This window comes from Notolepis coatsorum (assembly GCF_963971535.1).
Source record: "Notolepis coatsorum genome assembly, chromosome: 13".
NCBI lineage: Eukaryota > Metazoa > Chordata > Actinopteri > Aulopiformes > Paralepididae > Notolepis > Notolepis coatsorum.
The window spans coordinates 109,360,449-109,382,347 of record NC_140177.1 but is presented as its reverse complement, the minus strand read 5'-3'; the positions used below and the strand labels follow the sequence as shown (position 1 = coordinate 109,382,347).

At 43.7% G+C, this 21,899-nt stretch overlaps 1 protein-coding gene across 3 annotated transcripts in view; it reads right to left on the bottom strand.

Annotated features, from left to right (window-relative positions):
* The window catches only part of LOC311239565 (brefeldin A-inhibited guanine nucleotide-exchange protein 1-like), a 184,563-nt gene that overhangs the window by 34,383 nt on the left and 128,281 nt on the right, over positions 1–21,899 (bottom strand). For all 3 annotated transcript variants that reach the window (XM_084327920.1, XM_084327918.1, XM_084327919.1), the window contains one exon: positions 1,543–1,682. In XM_084327920.1, coding sequence (XP_084184046.1) covers positions 1,543–1,682 — 140 coding nt within the window. The remainder of the gene's footprint in view (positions 1–1,542; positions 1,683–21,899) is intronic.

The following is a 21,899-nucleotide window of genomic DNA, read 5'->3' as shown; positions in this document are numbered from 1 at the left end:
ATTATGCTAACGTTAGCTAATCGGTATAGCAGGCGTGCGTAACGTTACAGTGCAAGCAGGTGGTGGATGTGACGTCGGTAAACAAGGAGAGAATTGATGCGCGAGGGATGCAAAAAAGGCGACTGTCGTAAGACTCGTGTTTTCTGACATGCGTTTCTACTATTAAGTATTATTACATTTTCATATAACAGGCTGACTGACTCCGGTAGAGCCGTCGCGCCTCCGCTAACCCTTCAATAAGCTTTGTGGTCCGGGCATAAATGTGTCCATAAATCCATTTATTTAGATCCAACAGTCTGAATAATAATAATTTTGTTTTTTGCAATAGTGATTGTTTTTGTGTGTTTTTTTGTGTGTGGACCCCAGGAAGACTAGCTGGTTGCTATCGCACCAGCTAATGGGGATCCCTAATAAAATCAAATCAAATCAAATGTATCTTGCGATTATTATACATTTCTCTCGAGTCGCTGTGTGCGTCCTGCAATTATTGCTCACCATGACTCTGCTTGGCGCAGCCGCGGTATGAAAAAAATTCCCTTTTTCATGATATTTGACGCCTCCGATTGGCTCAATTTAGTTTCAATCTGTATGCATCTACAAATCATATTATACCAGGTAGCCAATTGACGGGAAATCCATCAGACTCCGAATCAAATTGACGGAACTCCGAATCAAATTGACGGAATTCCGTCTCAAGACGGAACGCTTTAATGCCCGACTACTGTTCTGTAACTAAACTACTGCTCTGTTCAGACTGCGGGCAACAAAGTAACTAAACTACTGCTCTGTTCAGACGGCCGGCAACAAAGTAACTAAACTACTGCTCTGTTCAGACTGCCGGCAACAAAGTAACTAAACTACTGCTCTGTAACTAGACTACTTCTCTGTTCAGACGGCCGGCAACAAAGTAACTAAACTACTGCTCTGTTCAGACTGTGGGCAACAAAGTAACTAAACTACTGCTCTGTTCAGACGGCCGGCATCAAAGCTACACAACAACACTGATGCTTGAAGTGTTGTTTGAGCGCCTGGACATACGTCGTTAATCAGGATAACTGTTATGAGATTGCAACTGTAAAATATTCGCCATAACATGAAATGTTAATTATGTTAACTGACCTGTCCTTTTTTTCGTTGTGATGAAATTATTTTACAGTCAAATATAGCTTACATACCTGACGGAAACCTTGCGGGTCTTTCGGGGGACACATATGTTGAATTGAAAATGGGGGACCCTGATGTAAACAAGATGAAAGTCTTTCTCTGGTCTGCATCCCCTTAACAATTGTGTGTATTGAGCCGTACTGTATTGTACCCATTCTGCAATCTGTTAATAAAATGTTCAATCAATCAATCAATCAATCACATCTGTAGCGGCATGTCGCCCACTTCCATTGAAAACAAATGATGTCCTGTAGCTCTGTTGCCCGTAGTCTGAACAAAGCATAAAGGACCTACAGAAATTGTGCAAATGATCAACCCCCCCCCCCCCCCCCCACACACACACACACACACACCTCCACAAGTCAGCGTAAGTCTTACCTGTGCCTCGGCCAGGTTCTGGGCGTCATCCCTGCGGCTGGTGGCTGGGTAGAAGATGATGTTGTCGATGGTCTGGATGAGCTCCAGCTGAACCACACACTTGATCAGCAGGGCAGAGAATAACCGCTGCTCCTGAAGCCCTGGAGGACCAAGAGGAGAGAGAGAGGAGGTTAGTGGAGAGATGAGGGGATATATATATATATTGGGTAGTATCAGTTTAGGAGGGCCAGAAATTCTGTCTAGCCCAGGGGTCAGCAACCTTTACTATCAAAAGAGCCACTTTACCCTGTCCCACAAAATAAAATGCTCAGGGAGCCGCACAACCTATTTACCCTTAAAATGAAGATAACACAGTGTATAACGTTTTATATATCCCCAAGCATACCCCACATTTAGCATAAAACGCCTGACAATTGCATAACCAAAGTAATTTGCGATTTATTATACTTTTATTTTTTTTGATCCACTTTTTCTCCCATTTTCTATATTTTTCTCTCATCCCAATTTCGTATCATCCAATTCAACCCTCCCCTGTCACGAACGCTGTTTCTTGCCTCCCACAAGCCGGCTGCAATGTGGACTAAGTCATACATAGCACAAGTCCAAGTCAAGTCAAGTCAAGTCAAGAGTTTTATTTGTCATGGCATACGGATATACAATGAAATGCGGGTGGTCTTGCCCGCAACGATGTGCAATTGGTACAACATATAACATATAATAGAATCCAATACAAAAAATGTGTGCAATAAATGTGTGCAATAACGGGTAACAGTACAATGGAAGCGGAGGCCATGTTGGCGGAGAATCAGACCAAGTGGAAGGATGTAGAGGATGAAGAGCAGGGGACCAAGTACTGAGCCTTGGGGGACACCATGAGTGATGGGGGCAGTGGGGGGTTTGCAATTGTTGATGGAGATTAATTGCCTGTGAGAGGTATGATTGGAGCAAGGTGAGGGGGATTCCGGAGATGCCAACGGAGGACTGGAGACGAGTGATGAGGATGGGGTGACTGATGGTGTCAAAAGCAGCGCTGAGGTCTAAGAGGATGAGGATGGAGAGGGAACCAGAGTCGGCAGAGAGGAGTATGTCGTTGGTGACCTTTAGAAGAGCAGTTTCGGTGCTGTGTCTGGTGCGGAATCCGGATTGAAAGGTATCATAAAGGTTATTGTTGTCAAGGTAGGATTTTAATTGGGAGGCAATGGCTCGCTCAATGATTTTTGAGAGGAAGGGGCGGTTGGAAATGGGGCGGAAATTATCAAGGGTTTCAGGGTTCAGTCCGGGTTTTTTTAGTAAGGGGGTGACAGAAGAAATTTTGAGGGCGGGGGGAAATAGGCCAGTGGTCAGAGAGGAGTTTACGATGGAGGTGATTAGGGGAGAAAGGGCAGGGAGACAAGCCTTGACTAGGATGGAGGGGATAGGGTCCAGGATGCAGGTTGAAATTTTCATTGTAAAGAGAATGGAGGATAGGGCCGATGCTGTGATTTCAGTGAAGGATGTAAAAGGGGGGTTGGGCGGTGGAGGGGGGGTTGAATCTGGAGGGGAGACAGTGTTGGCGGAGGCATTTGTTAGTTGGGTGTGGATTTTGTCAATTTTTGTTTGGAGATGTGACAGATAGGAGACGCATTTACTGACAGTGAAGGAATAGGAGATTGTGTCAGAGGGTTTAAGAAGTGTGTTGATGGGCTGGGTGGTGCAGGGGAGATTGCGCTCGTCACCAATGCGAGAGACTCCGGTCTCGAATCCAGGTGTCAGCATTGCCTCCGGCTTGGGCCAGCCGTCATACTAACTCATTTGGCTGAGTTAGCGGGAGGGAAGTCGTGGGTGGTAATCTGGCGTTGTGGACAGCGACTCCTATAGGTCAGGTCAGGGCGCCTGCACAGCAAAAGACAGGAAGTGGTGAAGGCAGCGTGACCTCCCACGCGTCACACTTCACCAATGAGAGTCCGCGCTGTCAGGTGAAAAGAGAGCCGCTGGCTGTCTCCGCATGTGTCGGAGGAAGCATGTGGTAGACCTCAGGGCTCCCTTGACCGACCAGTAGGGGGCACATGCGCACAACAACCAGGTAGGGGAGGGGGGAATTGGCATAACAACTAAAATTGGGATGGGAGGAAAAAGCACAGAAAATCAGGCGGAGAAAAAGAGGATTAAAAAAAAATAAAGAAGTGTGTTGATGGTGGAAAACAGAGTCCTGGGGTTGTTGCTGCCAGACTGTATGATAGCAGAGTAGTGTGCAGAGTTGAGGGCGTCTTTGTAGAGCTGTTGATGTTGTTTGTAGGCATCTTTATGGACAGTGAGACCGGTTTTATTGGATAGCCGTTCGAGCTGGCGGCCCTTGGATTTAAGGTGGTATAGGTGATCGGTGTACCAGGGGGCGGAGTGAGTGAAGGAGACAGACTTGGTTTTGATTGGGGCGAGCTGATTGAGACAGGAGGAGAGTGTTGTTGTAGATGTTGACCAGGTCTGTAGGGGAGCCATGCTGTAAGAGGGAGGCATCAGGGATGGTGTCAGTCAGTAGGGAGGAGAGAGAGGAGGGGTGGATGGATTTGAGATTACGGAATGTTATGGAACGCATCTGCTTGATAGGGGGAGTAGGGATGAGAATGTCCATGGTGATAGCCAGATGATCAGAGATGGTGAGGTCGGAGCAGGTGAGATTACTGATGGAGATGCCAGATGTGCAGACCAGATCCAGTGTATGACCTTTCTTGTGAGTGGGAAAATAAACATGTTGGGTGAGATTGAAAAAGTTTAAAATGTCCAGGAATTCTGTGGAAGTTTTGGAGTCCGAAGTATCAACATGTATGTTGAAATTACCAATTAAAAGGATGGATGGAGAGATGGCACAGAGTTGTGTCAGGAATTCAGACAGGTCGGAGGGGAAGGTTGGGTTTGGTTTGGGGGGCCGGTAAATGACTGCAGTGACTAGGGGTTTGGGACCAGACAGTTTAAAAGCAAGGTGTTCAAATGAGGAGGCAGCCGGGATGGTAATATTGCTTGTGCCAATGCTTCTTTTGTGGAATGTGGCTATTCCACCTCCATGCCTGTGGAGGCGTGGTTTGACCATGTAGGAGTAGCCGTCAGGGGTGGTCTGATTAAGAAAATAATAATCCAGGGGTTTTTGCCATGTTTCCGTTAACACTTTCAGTGCCAACGACGAGATATCTCGTTTGTTCATGCCGACCGTTCAGTGCCAACGACGATAGATCTCGTTTTTTTCCCATTAGCGATTTGAATTCATATTTTATCAATCTAGCCTCACGTTAGTGCTGCAAACTCTCTGAGCTCCATTGGGAAAATACCGCCCCCTATCGTCTCTCCCTGTGGTACTGCACCCCTTTGGAATGGATTGAATGAAACGCATGAAAAAGAAAATCCTGCTTCCTCATTTTACTTCTCAGGCAAGTCACCCGAGAGGATCGGATTCATTGCCGAGCCCCAGAACAGCGTGGAATACATATTTCCAGTACCCAGCGTTGGATCAATAAACGCGATCGATATTTGGAATGGCGATCAGGAATTGGAATAATCTTTTTGGAGAACATCTGATCTGAGGTAAGGAATCTATTTTACCAGTCTTAGGATAATCAGAGCTTTTTTCACAGAGATATCAACGTGTGCCCTATGTGTGTGTGTGTGTGTGTGCTGATCAGGAAATGAGATAATCGATTTTTCAGCCTGCTTCTATAGCGTGCATAAGTACACTATACTATCGATAATCTAGCGTTTATTTGAAAACGATTGATATTTAGGCCGAAAAAATTACAGCGTTTTTTGTGTATTCCAGAATATTCCAGTAAAAGGCGTTTATCACAGAATCTTTATATTTTCTTGAAACTTTCAAAAAACGAGCGTTTTTCAAAATGGTATAAAACGGAAATGAACTGATTAAAAAACAATACGTTTCGACACTGTTGACTGCAAACAAGTCATTGATAAGCGACGGACAGATTAGACACATAGCCATAATTTAAGATGTAGTTTATGCGTTCGCAAATATGAGAGCGCTATCATTGAAGTGGGTGGTGGCACTCAAGCACTAAATCGTGCGCCCCCTGCTGGCACTGAAAATGTTAAGCAAAGAAAGTCCAGGCTATTGTCAGTAATGAATTCATTGAGTAGAGGGGCCTTATCTTTATTTAGTGATCAGGTGTTAAACAGAGCAAATTTGAGATGTGGTTGGATTTGGTCAGACTGGTGTGCTTTGGGAAGGGGGCGGAGGCAGACAGAACGCACGTGTGGGTTGTTGTGATGACGTAATAGATAGATAGGTACTTTATTGATCCCCTTGGGGAAATTCCAGTGACATACACATTCATCGTCTCATTAGTAACATCATATCACAATCATTACATTTTTACAGTAACAACGGCACAACATAAATTCAAACAGGCATGTACATTTGTTGACACATGTCGACTACAGAATGCCTTAGACACCATATGCGATTGTCGGCTGCAGCAACACCGGGGTGTCGTTGCGCCAGGCGGGAGGGAGGGATGAGAGATTGTCCAGAAACCAGTTGCAGCAACGGGAGGGGTGGGGATTTATGACACTAATTACAATGCCGTCAGCTGGGGGATAGGACTTTGGTGATGAGTCTTAGGCTCCCCCCCTCCAGCACGCGTACTAGTCGGCTGCCGTCATAGGCGCCGGGCGTACACGCAGGAGGGGGGATTGGGTATAGGGATTGGGGGTGGGGGGGCCGCTTGCCACTCTTATCTCCCACAGGGCCTTCGACTCCAGCAGCTCCCTGGTTCGACCTTGGTACAGGAATTTGTTTTGGCTGAACTGACTGGCAACATTTCTCCCAGCCACGTCACTTTAAATTTGATTTGAGTAGAGTGAAATATAACTATTGATTTGAGTGGAGTGAGTTTTAACAACTCCGTCCAAATGACTGAATGCATTAGTCCAAGTGTCCAAGTGTCTTAATCAGTTCATTTTGGTAGGTCCTTTGCGCGGTAAACAGATCCAAAATCTTCTTATTGCAGTCCAAAAGCTTCGATAATCCAAAAATGACCACGTCTTCAAGTTGGTAGCCCGATTATGATGTCCCAAGAGGCAGAGAGGGTTAGCCTTATTCTGCTTCTTGACGAAAATATGCAATCCACTGATTAGATCCATTTCGAGTCCGGCAACCGGCACGAAGCACACAGCATAGCAGCGTCGGGCTTCATGGAGCAGTAGAGGCGGCGGTAGGAACGGCCTTGAGGAGCCTGGGGAGAGGAGAGAAATGCGACTGTCTCTGGGAAGGGCTGGGAAGGAAGTGCGCTGGGGAGACCAGAGAGCGGGGATGTGATTGGAGTCAGACCGGGAGCAAGCAAACTTTCTCCGGGAGGATCGGTGGATGTAGCGAGGGCGATGCAGGAGTCAAAGTGTTTTGACGACTGAGAGGCACGGAGGAGCGCTGATATTATTGAGTTTGAGTAGTTGTGAAATGGAGTATTTCAGAGACATGCCAGCTGGGAAGGATGTAATGTTGAATCCATTCTCAGTCGGTCGCCAATGACTTGATGACCAGAGAAGAAGTGCCAGACAAAACGAGATGGTTCATAGCATGATAGAAGATCCGTGATAGTGGTAGAGACGTTAGTCGCTGCTACTCAACAGAGAGGAGACAGTGGAGTTAGCTGGAGATGTTAGCCTCCAACAGCTAACTGGAGGGTGGCTAGCTGACAGCTAGCCTGAGGAGGCAGCAATCCCAGTCAACAAAGACCAACCACACCGTGCCAGTTGTAAAGTTGTCCAGGAAATACACCTCGTAGTCCCACCAGTATGGAGCAGCGGAACAGTAACAAAAAATAATCCTTGAAAACAGCAGGGAGCTGGCTACCGTTGGAGGTACCGGTAGGAAGCTGCAGGCTAACAGTGGGACAGGTGAGTCCAAACAGTTTGGTGGAAATCCAAACAGAAAACAGGAAAATGTTTAAATAATTAATTGACTGAAAAGTAGAGATTGTTTGTAGAAAGTAGAGAAACTAAACAGATAGACTATAAAACGAAGTTTCAGATGGAGAAAAAAACAGCGCCTGCGTCCTCTCACACCGGACTTCGCGTAGCATTCATAGACTAGTATTGATACGGACATGCTGTTCCATGAGCGAAGAGACCTGCTGCAGACAAGAGTGGAGGTAATTATTACAAATATGGTAAATTACTGTTTTGACTGACAATATGCATTAACTCATTCAGCGCCGGGGATTAGTCATGGCCCTGTGGTCGCATTGCCACACGTTAAAATATAGGACTGAGTCACCTTGTTTGTAGAGCTATAACTATATTCTATATTATAGCTATGGATACAATACTATGGCCCATTTGACATCACCTATCTATCGTTCAATATGTGAGAAAGAATAAATTTGGTTATCTGGATTTAGTACCACCAGGCGCCCAGTAGAGGGCAGCAAAGACTGTGAATGAAATCTACTATAAGTACAGTTACTTCCGGTTAACACATTGGTTGCCATAAACGAGTTACGCCGTTTTTGGCCGCCATGCGTTGTCCGCCAACAACGGCGTAAGCCGTTTTTGAAATCAATATTTCATTTTTTCGCCATGGCATTCATAATTCATCCAGCCAACTTCCGGTGCTGCAGCGGGACCCTGAATGGGATTGCAACGCCTCAATACCGCCGCCGGGTGGATGGTCGGGCGAGTTACACTCTCAAAACCGGAAGTTGTGATCGGTGCGTCGAGGAAATTCCTCCGGCAGTAATATCTTGTTACGTGGGTCCAGACAAACACTGGCGTGCATATGGATCGCTTCCATAACGCAATAATCTATATGATTTCGCCGTTTATTGCTCCATACAAACCGGAAATGGATCTAGGCGATCGGCGTCAAATAATTGGGATATTTTTCTTCCAGTCTCATCAGCGAACGGTAAGAGGACAGCAACGTTATTTTCAGCCCGATTGTGCGTTTCTTTGTTTGCAAACAGTCTGATCAATATATCAACCCATACTACATAAAGCCGTTACCGGCCGGTTTTGCCCGTTCATGGAGTAAGTCGCATGTGACACAGCTGCTCACCCGTTTCTTTTTCGTTTTCGTTTTAAAAACATATTTATATACCACCAATGCGTGTAAAACTGACGCATATATCAACTGAGATTATCAACTAACTATATTGACTGAAAGATTCGAGATGCCAATAAAGAGAGATAAAACGATGACAAAACCAAGCGCAGAGGACCCGCCTATGGTCGCGGGATACGTGCGCAAAGCAGCAGAGGATATTGACGAGTTGGCCTCCTCCTCAACCGCTATAAACACCTCCGCAGATACAGAATATATCATCCGGGAAATGAAAAAAATGGAGAAGACAATAACCGAAAAAGTAGATGCTATCAAAGAATCTATCGAATGCAAAATAGAAGCGCTAAGGGTGGATGCCGACGCACATATCAAGCGCACCGTAGCACTGGAAACTGGTTTGGAAGCACATCAACAGAATTTCAGTCTGATCTACAAAGACTTATTACATGGCGTTTTCACATTCGCCGAAATGCTTGCTTGTGATTGGTCAACAGCCCCCCGACAGCGGTCATTATTTTTCAATAATGACCGCTGTTTTTTCAATAATGACCGCTGTGCGCAGCTGTTCGCAATCAAGCCCACTGACACACACTGTTTCAGTGCAATTAGACACTGCCGGTGTTCTGCTGCCGGCGATGACAGGGGGCGGAGCGACGAGCGGAGCCAGAACGCAGCCAGAACCAGTGTTGCGAGTCGATGTAAAATGAATTAGGTATATTGTTAGTAAGTTAGCCATGTAATAAGCGGGATAATGTATAGCTATAGGTCATTGTCGCAAAATAATTGACCTTCACTGACGTTTAAAACACCTCGCCGAAGCGGCTCGGTATTTTAAACTCTGTGTCGGTCAATTATTTTGCGACAATGACCTCGTAGCTATACATTATCCCTTACATAACTGATATCAACGATAAATTAACGGCTGAGATGAAGGGAAACTACAAAGAACTCAAGACGGATCTCAACGATATAACGGCTGAGCTTAAGCGAATCAATGAAGAACAAAAAGCTAAAATATTCTAGATGGAATATCAAAATCGCAAGTTGAATATTCGTATAGTCGGACTGGACGAGTCGGTGAGCTGCACACATCCTGAAGCGTTTGCGACAGAATTACAGAAAATCCTGGGACCAACAATCCTTCCTACGATACCTGAGGTGGAGCAATGTTACAGATTGGGCACCCGATCCAACGACAATAACGTCAGACCCAGAGTGATCATGGTTGTCCTACGTCAAGTCAGAATAAAAGAAATTATCATTCGGGAGACGCGCAGGATGAAAGGCAATCTGAAATACAAGGATATGTCAATACACTTTTTTGAAGATTATTGTCGGGATGTGGTGGTCCTGCGGACCAAGTACAAGACGGTGATGTCTCAACTCTATCTGGAGAAATACAAACCCATATTGATATACCCTGCAAGACTTCGTATCGTCGATAAACAAGGAGAAAGGGTTTTCCTCAACTCGCCTGAAGATGCTGTCAAATATATGGCAGCACAACGTGCAGGATAGTGTGTATAGACGGCCTTTTAATCTTTGTTAGGCATGGACACCATATCGTATAAACTTTAATGAACCGCAGATTTGGGACAGAGAGACCTACGAGCTCTGAGTTATTGAATGTTTTCCCCGTTGGACTTTTATTATTGCGGACATATTGGATTTAAAATTGGAACGATACAGAGAAGATGTGCATGACGAAAGGATGACACGCAAATTCATATTTTAATAGTATGGAATTCTAACAACATTCCGGAACATACTGGAACATTCTGACACTGTAAAAACGACATATTGGAATAATCTAGAACATTTAAAACATTCTTTGATATATGGAACATTCTGGAATAACAGCAATATGTGGCCAGACATACAGCCAGAAGACTTTCGGGTGAATAACCAATAGCATCCAGCTGCAGAACCACAGAACCATCACAGCAGCGGCTGGCTGAGGACCGGCGGGTCCATCTCGGAATATCATTCTTCACAACGGATCATCGCCCACCCCTGGCCAGGGGAAATGCTGCATATACGTATTTAAAAACTGCTTTTTATTAATTGGAAATATTTCCACTACTTCTCCAATTTATACTCTAGGTGTTTAAGCATAGCAAAGCTCTTTCAAGATCTAAGTTAATGTTATCTTTGTTTTTTGTTTTTCTTGATTTTTTGAGGTTCTCTATTCAGTTCAATACCTCTATATTATTCTTGGGTTATTATAAATTACACAAGTTCTTATAAAATGTAAGTGATTATGGTATGATAATTGAAGCTTATTTTTGGTCTTTATTTTTATTTTATTTTCATTTTTATTTAACGGGAGAGTGGCCAAGCCACAGTTGACATTCTACTTATGGTAGAATTTAGAATGTTAGATCCTATGGTATACATAGGAAAGTTAAGGATAAATGGCCCATTTTGGGCTATCCGGTGGTTTAAGGGAGGGAGTTATACGCGAAGGTTGTGTTTATGGAACACAGTCCTGTACGACTCTCGGTGGGAGGGGGGATTAGGGGATTTTTATTTGTATATATGTATGTTTTTAAGCTCGGCTCTCAACGGGACCTCAATAGTTGGATGTATATCTATTGTAGCTTCGCACTCCAGAAGCATTACCAACAACTACACAACAACATGTATAGATTATGGCTAGTTTGAATATAATGATTTGGAACACTGGTGGAATAAATAAGCAACACAAACGCAAAAGCGTGGACGTGGCTCTGCTAAGCGAAACGCACATTTTAGAGAAAGACATAGATACGTTAGCGGACAACACATATCATAACATTAGTCACTCTTCCTTTGGAACGAGAACTCGGGGAGTAGCCATAGTTGTTAGACAGAAGTTGAATATTGAATTGAAGGGAGTATGGTCTGATGCAGATGGTCGGATAACTATAGCTAAGATTTTACACAAGAACAGGAAAATAGCGTTGGTAGCGGTATACGCCCCAAATTTGTACGAAGTTGGTTTCTTCACTACACTTACCAAAGCAATGTTAGACCTTCCCGATTACTCATTTATAATTGGTGCGGATTTTAATGCCATTTGGAATCCAAGGATGGACAAATCAAACCCCTCCTTTTCCAACGAACAAAAAAATTCATCTAATGCATTAAAGGATTGGTCGAAGATTACAGGTGTAAATGACCTATGGCGATCACTTAACCCCACGACCCTGAAGTATTCTTGTCGATCTGCGAGACATAACACATTATCCAGAATAGATTATGTTTTTGCATCCCGAGATTATTTGATAAATATGATGTGGAAATGATACCCAATGCATTATCAGATCACTGTTATTTACTACTAAAAGGAACATTTGGTATACTATCTTCCCGAGCCCCGAGATGGCGATTTAACTCGATGCTGCTTAATAACAAGGAATTCATTACACAACTCAAAGAAGCTCTTACAGTATTCCTACGGAGGAATGCAAACTCGGTGCAGGACCCCAGAATATTATGGATGTCGGTAAAGGGAATGATCAAGGATTTCACTGATAGCTTTTCCTCCAAAATGCGCAAGAATCGATGCTCAAAACTGGCTGAACTGGAAACGCTTTACTCAACGTTATTTAATTCTTTAAAATACAACAACTCGATTCGACTGGAAAATCAAGTCAATGTACTAAAAAAAGAGATCAATGCCATATACAGACAACAATCGGAAATACAAATACGCAGCACAAGACAACAACATTACTCTCAAGGTTCTAAACCAAGTCACCTATTAGCTATGCGATTAAGAGTTAATGCAAAATTTGCAGATATAACTACCATTAGAGCACAACAAGTACTTGTTACAGACCCAGAAGAAATAAACGCGACATTCAAAGAATTCTACACCAACTTGTATAAATCAGAAACGACCTTCGATCAAAACAAAATGGACACATATCTTAATCAAATTAATCTCCCTAAACTTTCAGAGGATGACGCTAAACAGTTAGAAACTCCGATCACACTAGAGGAACTCAAGAAGGCCATATCCGAACTGCAAAGTGGTAAGGTTCCTGGAAGAGACGGTATCCCACCAGAAATGTACCTCTCTTGTTGGGACATAATTGGACCCTTATTATTAAATATGATTTTATACTCAGTCAAGGAGGGGAACTTCCATAAGAACGACAATATTGCACTCATAACAGTCCTCCTTAAAAAAGACAAAGACCCCACCGAGTGCGGTAGTTATAGACCCTTAAGCCTCCTCGGAACCGATATCAAATTGTACTCTAAAGTATTAGCCATCAGATTACAAAAGCATATGACGTCTTTAGTTCATCCGGACCAAACTGGCTTCATAAGAGGCCGCCTGATCACTGATAACATAAGACGAATACTGCACGTACTAGATGCTGACAAGGACGACACCATACCTAAGGCGATGTTGTCCCTGGATGCAATGAAAGCTTTTGACAGGCTGGAATGGTCGTATCTATGGGCAGTATTAGAAAGGATGGGGTTAGGTAAAGGTTTCATTGATATGATTAAAGTAGTATACAAAGACCCATCGGCCATGATTACAACAGGTATAATCACCTCCGGAATCTTTCCGGTATCACACTCAGCTAGACAGGGTTGCCCTCTTAGTCCCGGACTATTCTATCCATCATTAGAGCCTTTAGCACAATATATAAGACAATCCCAATCCATAGAACCAATCGTAATCAAGGGCACACAACATAAAATTTGTTTATATGCGGACGACGTAATACTGTTCATGCAAAACCCCAACACCACATTGCCTCATCTGCTCGAGTTGATTGAGGACTTTGGAGATTTATCGGGATTTAAGATAAATTGGCCGAAGTCGGCTTTCCTTCCACTTAATGCCCCTGCAAAAAAAAATATAACCCTCCCAGTAGAGATACCTATGGTAAAACACTTTAGATGCTTGGGAGTGGAAATATTCCCCACCATAAGACAAACGGTGAAGCACAATTACATTAAAATCCAAAACAAAATCAAAGACGACCTTGATAGGTGGTCAAAACTTAAAAACTCAGTACAGGCACGGATATCAATAGTTAAGATGGATGTACTACCTAGAATCAACTTCTTCAGCTCAATGCTACCGTTACCCCCTCCAGAGGGTTACTGGAAAAAATTACACTCCTCCACATACAAATTAATTTGGAATAACAAACCACCACGTATAAAAAGATCCACCGCACAGAGAAACAAAGCAGACGGTGGTATGGCATTTCCAGATGTTTTCCACTATTTTAAGGCGTACACTTTAAGACCATTGACAACATGGTTTGATCCCCAAGCATTAGTATCCTGGAGAAAATTTGAAGAAAATATAGTAGCCCCACATAGACTGAAGGACATAGCATACACTAAATTATCAATTAAGCAATGCGAACGGAAATTTGGCCCCATAATTACTCATGCGATCCGGATATGGCGTGAAACACAATAAAAACGTTCTAATCCACATAAATGGCATAATCATACTCCCTTATTCAATAACAATGCACTCTTGATTGGAAAACGACCTATAAGATTCCATATATGGGAAAAGCAAGGCATACACTCATTAGGTGATGTTTTTAACAAACAGGGTTTCTGTAGCTATGAAGAAATACGCAAAAAATGTAATCTCACCAAGTCCACAAATTCTTTTACACACAGTTATTGTTAAGTTTGAAGTCTCACGGTGTTCCATTAAAGATACCAATTGAACACCACAGATACCACAAATTCTTCTATGAAAGAGAGACATTGAGAGGTTTTGTTTCAGATTTTTATCATCAATTACTAACGTCCTCATATGAAACCCTCCACCTAGACTCCGTCTGGAGGAGGGATATACCAGACCTGGAAAGCGATTTTGATTGGCAAGAAGCCTGGGCAAATATTCGATTTACATCAAGGAACCCGGACCATCAACAAATAAATCTTAACTATATTCACAGGACATACTTGACTCCTATAAGACTGAAAAAAATGGGTCTTAAACAAGACTCCAAATGCTCCTTATGTACAAATGGGGACGAGGGGACATTTATGCACATGTACTGGGACTGCCGACCAGTTAAAATATTCTGGAAAGAGGTGACCCAGCAATTATCAAATCTCTTAACTCTGAATATACCTGTACACCCCTCTGTACTACTGCTGAATGATGTTTTTGAGTATGCAGTAAACCCACAGCTAAAGAGATTGGTTTTATCGGGTATCACAGTGGCTAAAAAGCTGATAGCATCACGATGGTTCCAACCGGAAAAAATTTGCCGAAAGGTCTGGATTATTACATATCTCGATGTGATTTATCAAGAAATATCTACAGCTAGAATTTTGGGTCTCAATGAATCCAAAATGACAATGTGGTTAGAAGTGGTGGAGATAATAAAAGCTAGCATATAATGGTAGTGTCTGGTTAGGAGCGAGGTATAATGGATGGATTATCCAATGGGGGGTCCGGGAGGGGGGGGTACGAGCTAGAGCATATGTGTGTAGGGTATTAGATAGCAGGTATTGGGGGTATATCCTGTATAAGACATTTAACTATAAAGTGATTTCATTGGATGTGCACTGTTAATAATGCTTGTATATCTTATCGTGTGTTGTCATGTTTGTCTATATGTTTGTTTAAAAAATAAAAAAAATAAAACACAAAAAAATAAGAAAATAAATAAAGCCGTTACTGATGATAAAGGAAGTATAGACGACCCCGCCCCCCCTTTCCTCCACGCATGATAAAGCATAATGTATACCGATCATATACATTTAAATTTTTTAATATAGCGTGTATAGGAAAGAAACGGCAATCGATAATCTATCATATGCGTTTGGGCCTATAACTAGCGTTTTTGGAATTACAGCAGAAAAGCTTATAAACATACTTATATTCAAGACGGTATTAACACAACAATGTATGAATGAAAAAATATAACGTTCCCACATCCGGAACGATAGATAATCGATGTTGAATGGGCCATAGTAATGTCAATATAGCAATACAATTAAAAAAGTTATAGGCCTGCAAATAAGGTAAACACCTCCATAGGGTTATAGTGCTGGCAGACTGGCTATATTGATGGATATAACCCATGGCGGACTGTTACGGACGGTGTCCTTATGTATGTATATAGAGGGAGTAATGTATGTTATCTGTTGTATATATAGGCATGTTTTGTTTGTTGTTGTCTTGTCTCCCTCTTGTGTCTACATATCCCATTCTCAGGTGTCTCCCAGTCCCAGTTGCAGCAGCAGCTGGTCAATCAGCAACTCACCCCAGTGCAACGGCAGGTGAAACTGATTCTGCAATCAACATCCACTCTCCCTTCATATACGCTTTTTGTTTCAGTGTTAGTGAGCTCCCTGGTTCGTTTGGTCTGTGTGTGGTGGTAACTATACTTGGTCTGTGTGTGGTGGTAATTATACTTGGTCTGTGTGGGAGCTCATTTTGGTATGTCTTCGGTATAGAGCTGGTGAAGGCTCTTGGCACTTTGTGCTGTCAGTTAGTTTAGGTCTTTAGTATAGTTTTGTGCTGTTTGTGTTCTGTAGAGCTGTGGCCTGTTTGGCATTAGTTTAGTATTTGTACATTTCTGTTTTGTTTCTAACGTGTGTATTTATTCCTCGTCACCCAGCCTATGGTGATTGCTTTGCTTTGTATTAATCTTTTGTTTTGCACACAGGGACATTGAGGACAGGAAGATACCCTGGGTCTACATTTTGCATCACGTAGGTGACCTACTGTTAAAGACACCAGCCTTAGAAGTGAGCACCGCCACCTGTACTTTGGGGCGTCCGCGCCTGTAAGGGGGGGTAGGCTTTTATTTCTTTTTGATATTTCATTTGGTGCTCACTGGTAAGTCCTCTTTGCTCTCTGTGTTGCAGAGTTTTGTGTTTGTAAAATAAATATTATTATTTTGCAATTTGTCTCTTGCGTTTTGTGTCACTGCACCCTCACCTACCCTGTCTGTGGCCTTGTGTTGCGTCTCCCCACAGGGGTACGTAACACGGACAATGTGTTAATGTCCATAATTCCGCCATTTCCTACCGGGTGGAGACACGGTTTTCTCCTAGACGTTCACAGAAAGGTAAAGAAACAATAAACTTTATTTTATTTATTATGTTTTCCCCCCTTCTTTTTCCGTTTTTCTCCCATCCCAATGTTAGTCGTTATGCCAATTCCCAATCCCCTTCCTGGTTGTTGCGCACTCTACCCCCTACCGTCGGTCCGGGAGGGCGGAGACTATCACATGCTTCCTCCGACACATGTGTACCCAGCCCACCGCTTCTTTTCACCTGGCAGCGCGGACTCTCACTGGGAGAGTAACGTGTGGAAGGTCACACTACCTCTCCTAGATCCTTCCCTTGCTGTGCAGGCGCCCCGACCGAACTGTAGGAGTCGCTGTTTACAACAACCAGGACCCACCCTCGCCGGGTTTTCCACCCGCTAACACTGCCAATAGACCTGTCGCTAAACCACGCCCCAAAATAGAATTTGTCTAATCATATCACAGCGAAAATCCTCGCTTGCAGAAAACTCGGTCAACACCAGAAAAGCCATTTGTGGGCTGCATCAAACCAAACGTCTGTGATCGAAACCACTGAAGAGTTCAGTTTGTTATTATCTACCTAATATCTGATGGTGAAACGCTGTGCCAGCGTTTCCGTTAGAACATATTCGTGCCGGTCTGGGTGTCCTGCAAGATTTCTATCCCCGGACATATTCGAGAAATTCCGGTCAGAGTTTTAAACAGCAGTCTGTTATAATCACATTTTTATGAGCTAACGAATTCCGTTATATTGGACATTTGTATTAATTACATCAAGCGAAGAATGAGAAATTGATTTGCAGAATCAAATTACTATCTATCGCCTCCCAAGTTAGTGCGATACGCTAATCCACCATCAAGCTCCCGCCCTGCAGGCTCGCGGCTGCAGCAGCTGTCACACGCACCCCCAAATGAATCTCAAGTCGACATCGCTGCACCTCGTTGTATCAGACACGTCACACATATCATAATGTTCAACTTCACACACAGCAAACTGTAGTTGATCATCACATTGCCTCGTTTCCTAGCTCGTCGCCACATGCAGAGAGGACGAGCCACATGCTCGTAACGCATTTGTTGATTTCATTATAGCCTACATTTAGTTATAATCAATAATATGCATTACTATGTGACACGGCAGTCAACCAACAGTTGCATATGATTAAAAAATGTCAACACTCACTCACCCCGTCTCTAGTTGTGCGGCTGTGCCTATCCGTTTTGTACCTGCGAGAACAGCGGGTCGTCTGGTTGGTTCGACTTTGATAGATCCCCATTGGAACAGGTGGACGTCTGCGAGGCTCGCAACGGTAGCAGCAGACTGGGGATGCTCTTTGTGGTTCAATCAATAAAGTGTACTTTGTGTACGTTCAATCAATGTTATCTCTCATACATCATAGAGGCTAGACTACTAGACTATAATGTCGTACCTCAGCCAGGAGAATTTAACTTTCCACTCGGGCCGCCGCCTGAACGCTCGACATTTCTGTTTATTTTCCGCGGGAGCATCGGCGGTCTCTGTGACTTCAGAAGACTCATCTTCGTTGTCAATGTCATTATTATTAGACCTGCTTGTGCTTGGTTTCATGAAATATTTGTTAAGCTTAGCTTGTTTGGCCATCTCTTTCTCTCGCTCGTATACCGGTTTGTCGTTATGGTGGCTGGCCAGACAGGCTCAAAAAAAGAAAGAAAAAAAAGATTCACATCTGAGCGGCGCCATCCGCGCTTTATCAGAGTGAAGCAACAATGAAACAAATGTAATGATTGTTTCGTTCATCGCATAGGCTATTTAATTTTAGCCTATTTAATACAATTCAAATAATAAAATTGTGCTTAGAGGAATTATTTTCACCGGACATTATGACCGGAGAGATTTAAATATTCGGACTTCAACATATTTTGCCGGTCAAATACCGGTAATTACCGGCTAACGGAAACGCTGCGCTGTGCGTGGGGTACCTGTAATTCGGACACCAGGTACCCTGAAAGACTGGATGGAGGAGTATATTTTGTACCTTTTCCGAAGCCCAAAAGAGAACTTGACAAATGCAAGCGGTGGATTCTGTTGTGTCGTCGACCACATACACAACTGAATGTGAAGACCATTACCAAGGACACTTATGTTTGCTCAAAGGTAAGGTAAATTCATAAAGACATAATATTTGACGGCATGTATTAGAAACGTAGACCAAACTATTAGTTTGCTAACGTTTGACTTTGACTGCCAACTAGCTAGCGTATATATCCAGCCCAGCTAGCTAACGTTAGCTGCCAACATGTTTGCCGTCTACTTTCGTCCTCGCTAGTTAGCTGGTGTTTTTAGCTAACTTTTGCTAACTGTCTTTTCACCCCAAAGCACTTCAGAGATGGGAAGCCAACTCTGGAAAATCCAGATCCCATCCGGGCTCTCGTGTCTGCTCCGAAAAGACACAGACCCTCACCCAAAAAAAGGTAACGTTACAGTCAGCCAGGTGCATAACAGTGAAAATGATGACCAACAAGGACAGTTATAGTTATAGATGTAATGTAGTGACCACCATTGATAGTATAAAGAACTGGCTAACAGACAACAGGTTGTCACTGCATCTTTTAATAATAAAAAAAACTGAAACATGAATGAACATGAACATGAATGAACTGAAACATGAATACTACTACATGGACTAAGAATGCTCGATGCACTTCAGATGCCATAGTGCCACTTGAAACCAGTAACAACAGGGACAACGATGTAAATAAGTCCTGGACTTTTCGTTTTATCCCTGACAAGGCAAATACAAATGTTGATCTGTCAAAGTTGTTATGTTTGTTGTCAATAAAATTCACTTTGAGCTGCATTTTATGTATGAAAGATGCTCCATAAATGAACTATTATTATTATCCGTCTATGCTTAGCTAATACTCAGCTTTTTGTGTTTTTTTCACAGAATGAGGTGTGCTGGAGATGTTACTGCCCTCACAGAGACGTCACAGGTCAACCCAAGACAGGACATGAGTGACAATGAAAGAGGTCTGATTTATGTTTTTGGACTAAAGTGAGCATCATGGAATGTGTGCAGCTTTACAATCATGTCATTGATGAACTGAATATCTCTGAACTCTCTCAATATAAATTTTCTTTCTCTTTAGTATCTTGCCAAATTCTTGCAACAGTGGGAGCTGCAGCGAGAGAAAAAACATCAAGTAGTAATTTGTCTCCTCTTATCCCTCAAGTTTCTTTAATAGTTGTCATACAGAAGTACAGAATACTTTCATACAAAATGCTTCTTACTGTTACGCTCCAGAGACTGTGCTAGACAAGATAGTATCAAATAACATAGTATAGCATGTAATTTAGAAGAAGAAAATGAGGTCACAGTGTTCGGTATAGACATATGTACAATGTTCTGAGTTACCATATAATATACAATACTATGCAGTGTACTAATGTACAGTACTATATAGTGCAAAGCAGAAATGGGATGAGGTACAATTTAGGTACAATTTACAGTAAGGTGTACGAGTTGTAGTGCAATCCTTCATCAATAAATATAAAGTGTGGGGAGTGGGTGCTACAGTGTGTTTGTTTAAAGTGGGTGTGTGCTATAAAGTGTGTGGAGTGGGTGCTACAGTGTGTTTGTTTAAAGTGAGTGTGTGCGTGTGGATGTGTGTGCTATGTGCGTTTGGTGGTTGTTGTTGTGTAGTGTTCATTGTTCGTTTAGCAGCCTGATGGCCTGGGGATAGAAGCTTCTTCTGAGTCTTTCTGTGCTCGCCTTGAGACTCCGGTATCGCTTGCCTGACCGCAGCAGTTCAAAGAGGCAGTTGTTCGGTAGACTGGAGTCTTTAATGATTCTCTTAGCCTTGCCCTTGCAACGCTTGTTGTAAATGTTCTGGAGGGTGGGGAGCCCCCCTCCAATTGTGCGTTCGGCTGAACGTGTCACTCTTTGTAGTCTGCTTCGGTCTTGTGCAGTGCTATTCCCAAACCAGGAGGTGATGTTGCCAGTCAAGATGCTCTCTATTGTACATGAGTAGAAGTTCTTAAGGATCTTCTGACTGACTTGGAACTTCCTTAGGCGCCTGAGGAAGTAGAGGCGTTGTCGTGCCTTCTTCACAACACTGTCAATGTGTGTGGTCCATGTCAAGTCCTCGGATATGTAGGCTCCGAGGTACTTAAAGCTGTTGACTCTCTCAACCGGTGCCCCGTCGATGCTGAGGGGGCTGTAGTCCTTGACCCCCGACCTCCTGAAGTCCACAATCATCTCCTTTGTTTTGCTGACGTTCAGGGAGAGGCTGTTTTCCTGGCACCATCCCGCCAGGACCTTGACCTCTTCCAGGTAGGCCCTCTCGTCGTTGGCAGAGATCAGGCCCACCACCACTGTGTCGTCAGCAAATTTGATGATTGTATTGCTACTCCGCTGAGCCACACAGTCGTGTGTGTACAGGGAGTAGAGGAGGGGACTCAGAACACAGCCCTGGGGGGCCCCTATGTTGAGGGTGATGGATGAGGAGGTGCAGTTGCCTGCTCTCACCACCTGGGGTCTGCCAGTCAGGAAGTCCAAGACCCACTGGCAGAGGTCATAGTTCAAGCCCAGGTCCCTGAGCTTGGCTATGAGTATGGAGGGGACTATGGTATTGAATGCCGAGCTGTAGTCGATGAATAGCATTCTCACATAGTTCCCCTGCCTCTTGTCCAGGTGTGATGCTGCTGTGTGCAGAACATGGGCTATGGCGTCCTCCGTGGACCTGTTGGGGCGGTATGCAAATTGCAGGGGGTCCATGTTGATGGGGAGGGAGGAGCAGATGTAGCCCTTTACTAGCTTCTCAAAGCACTTCATGGCTATGGAGGTGAGAGCTACAGGGCGGTAGTCGTTGAGGCAAGCAGGCTTGGATTTTTTGGGTACAGGGATAATAGTGGACTTCTTCAGGCAGGTGGGGATGACAGCCTGTTCTAAGGACAGGTTAAATATGTCAGTGAATACTGGGGCCAGTTGGTCGGCACAGACTTTTAGGACGCGGCCGGGGATGCCGTCCGGACCTGCTGCCTTCCTGATATTCACTTTTTTTTAAAGGTCCGCCTCACCTCATGCTCTGTTACCCTGAACACTGCGTCTCCATCAGCAGCCGACCCCCCCCCCCCCCCCCATTGCCGTGGCTTGTGGGCTGGTGTTGTTATTACCAGCATCAAACCTCGCATAGAAGGTATTGAGGTCATTTGCTAAGGAGATGTCACTGTTCAGTTTGAGGGAGGCGCCTTTGTAGTCTGTCATCGTTTTGAGCCCCTGCCACATAGCTCTAGAGTCAGCTTGTTC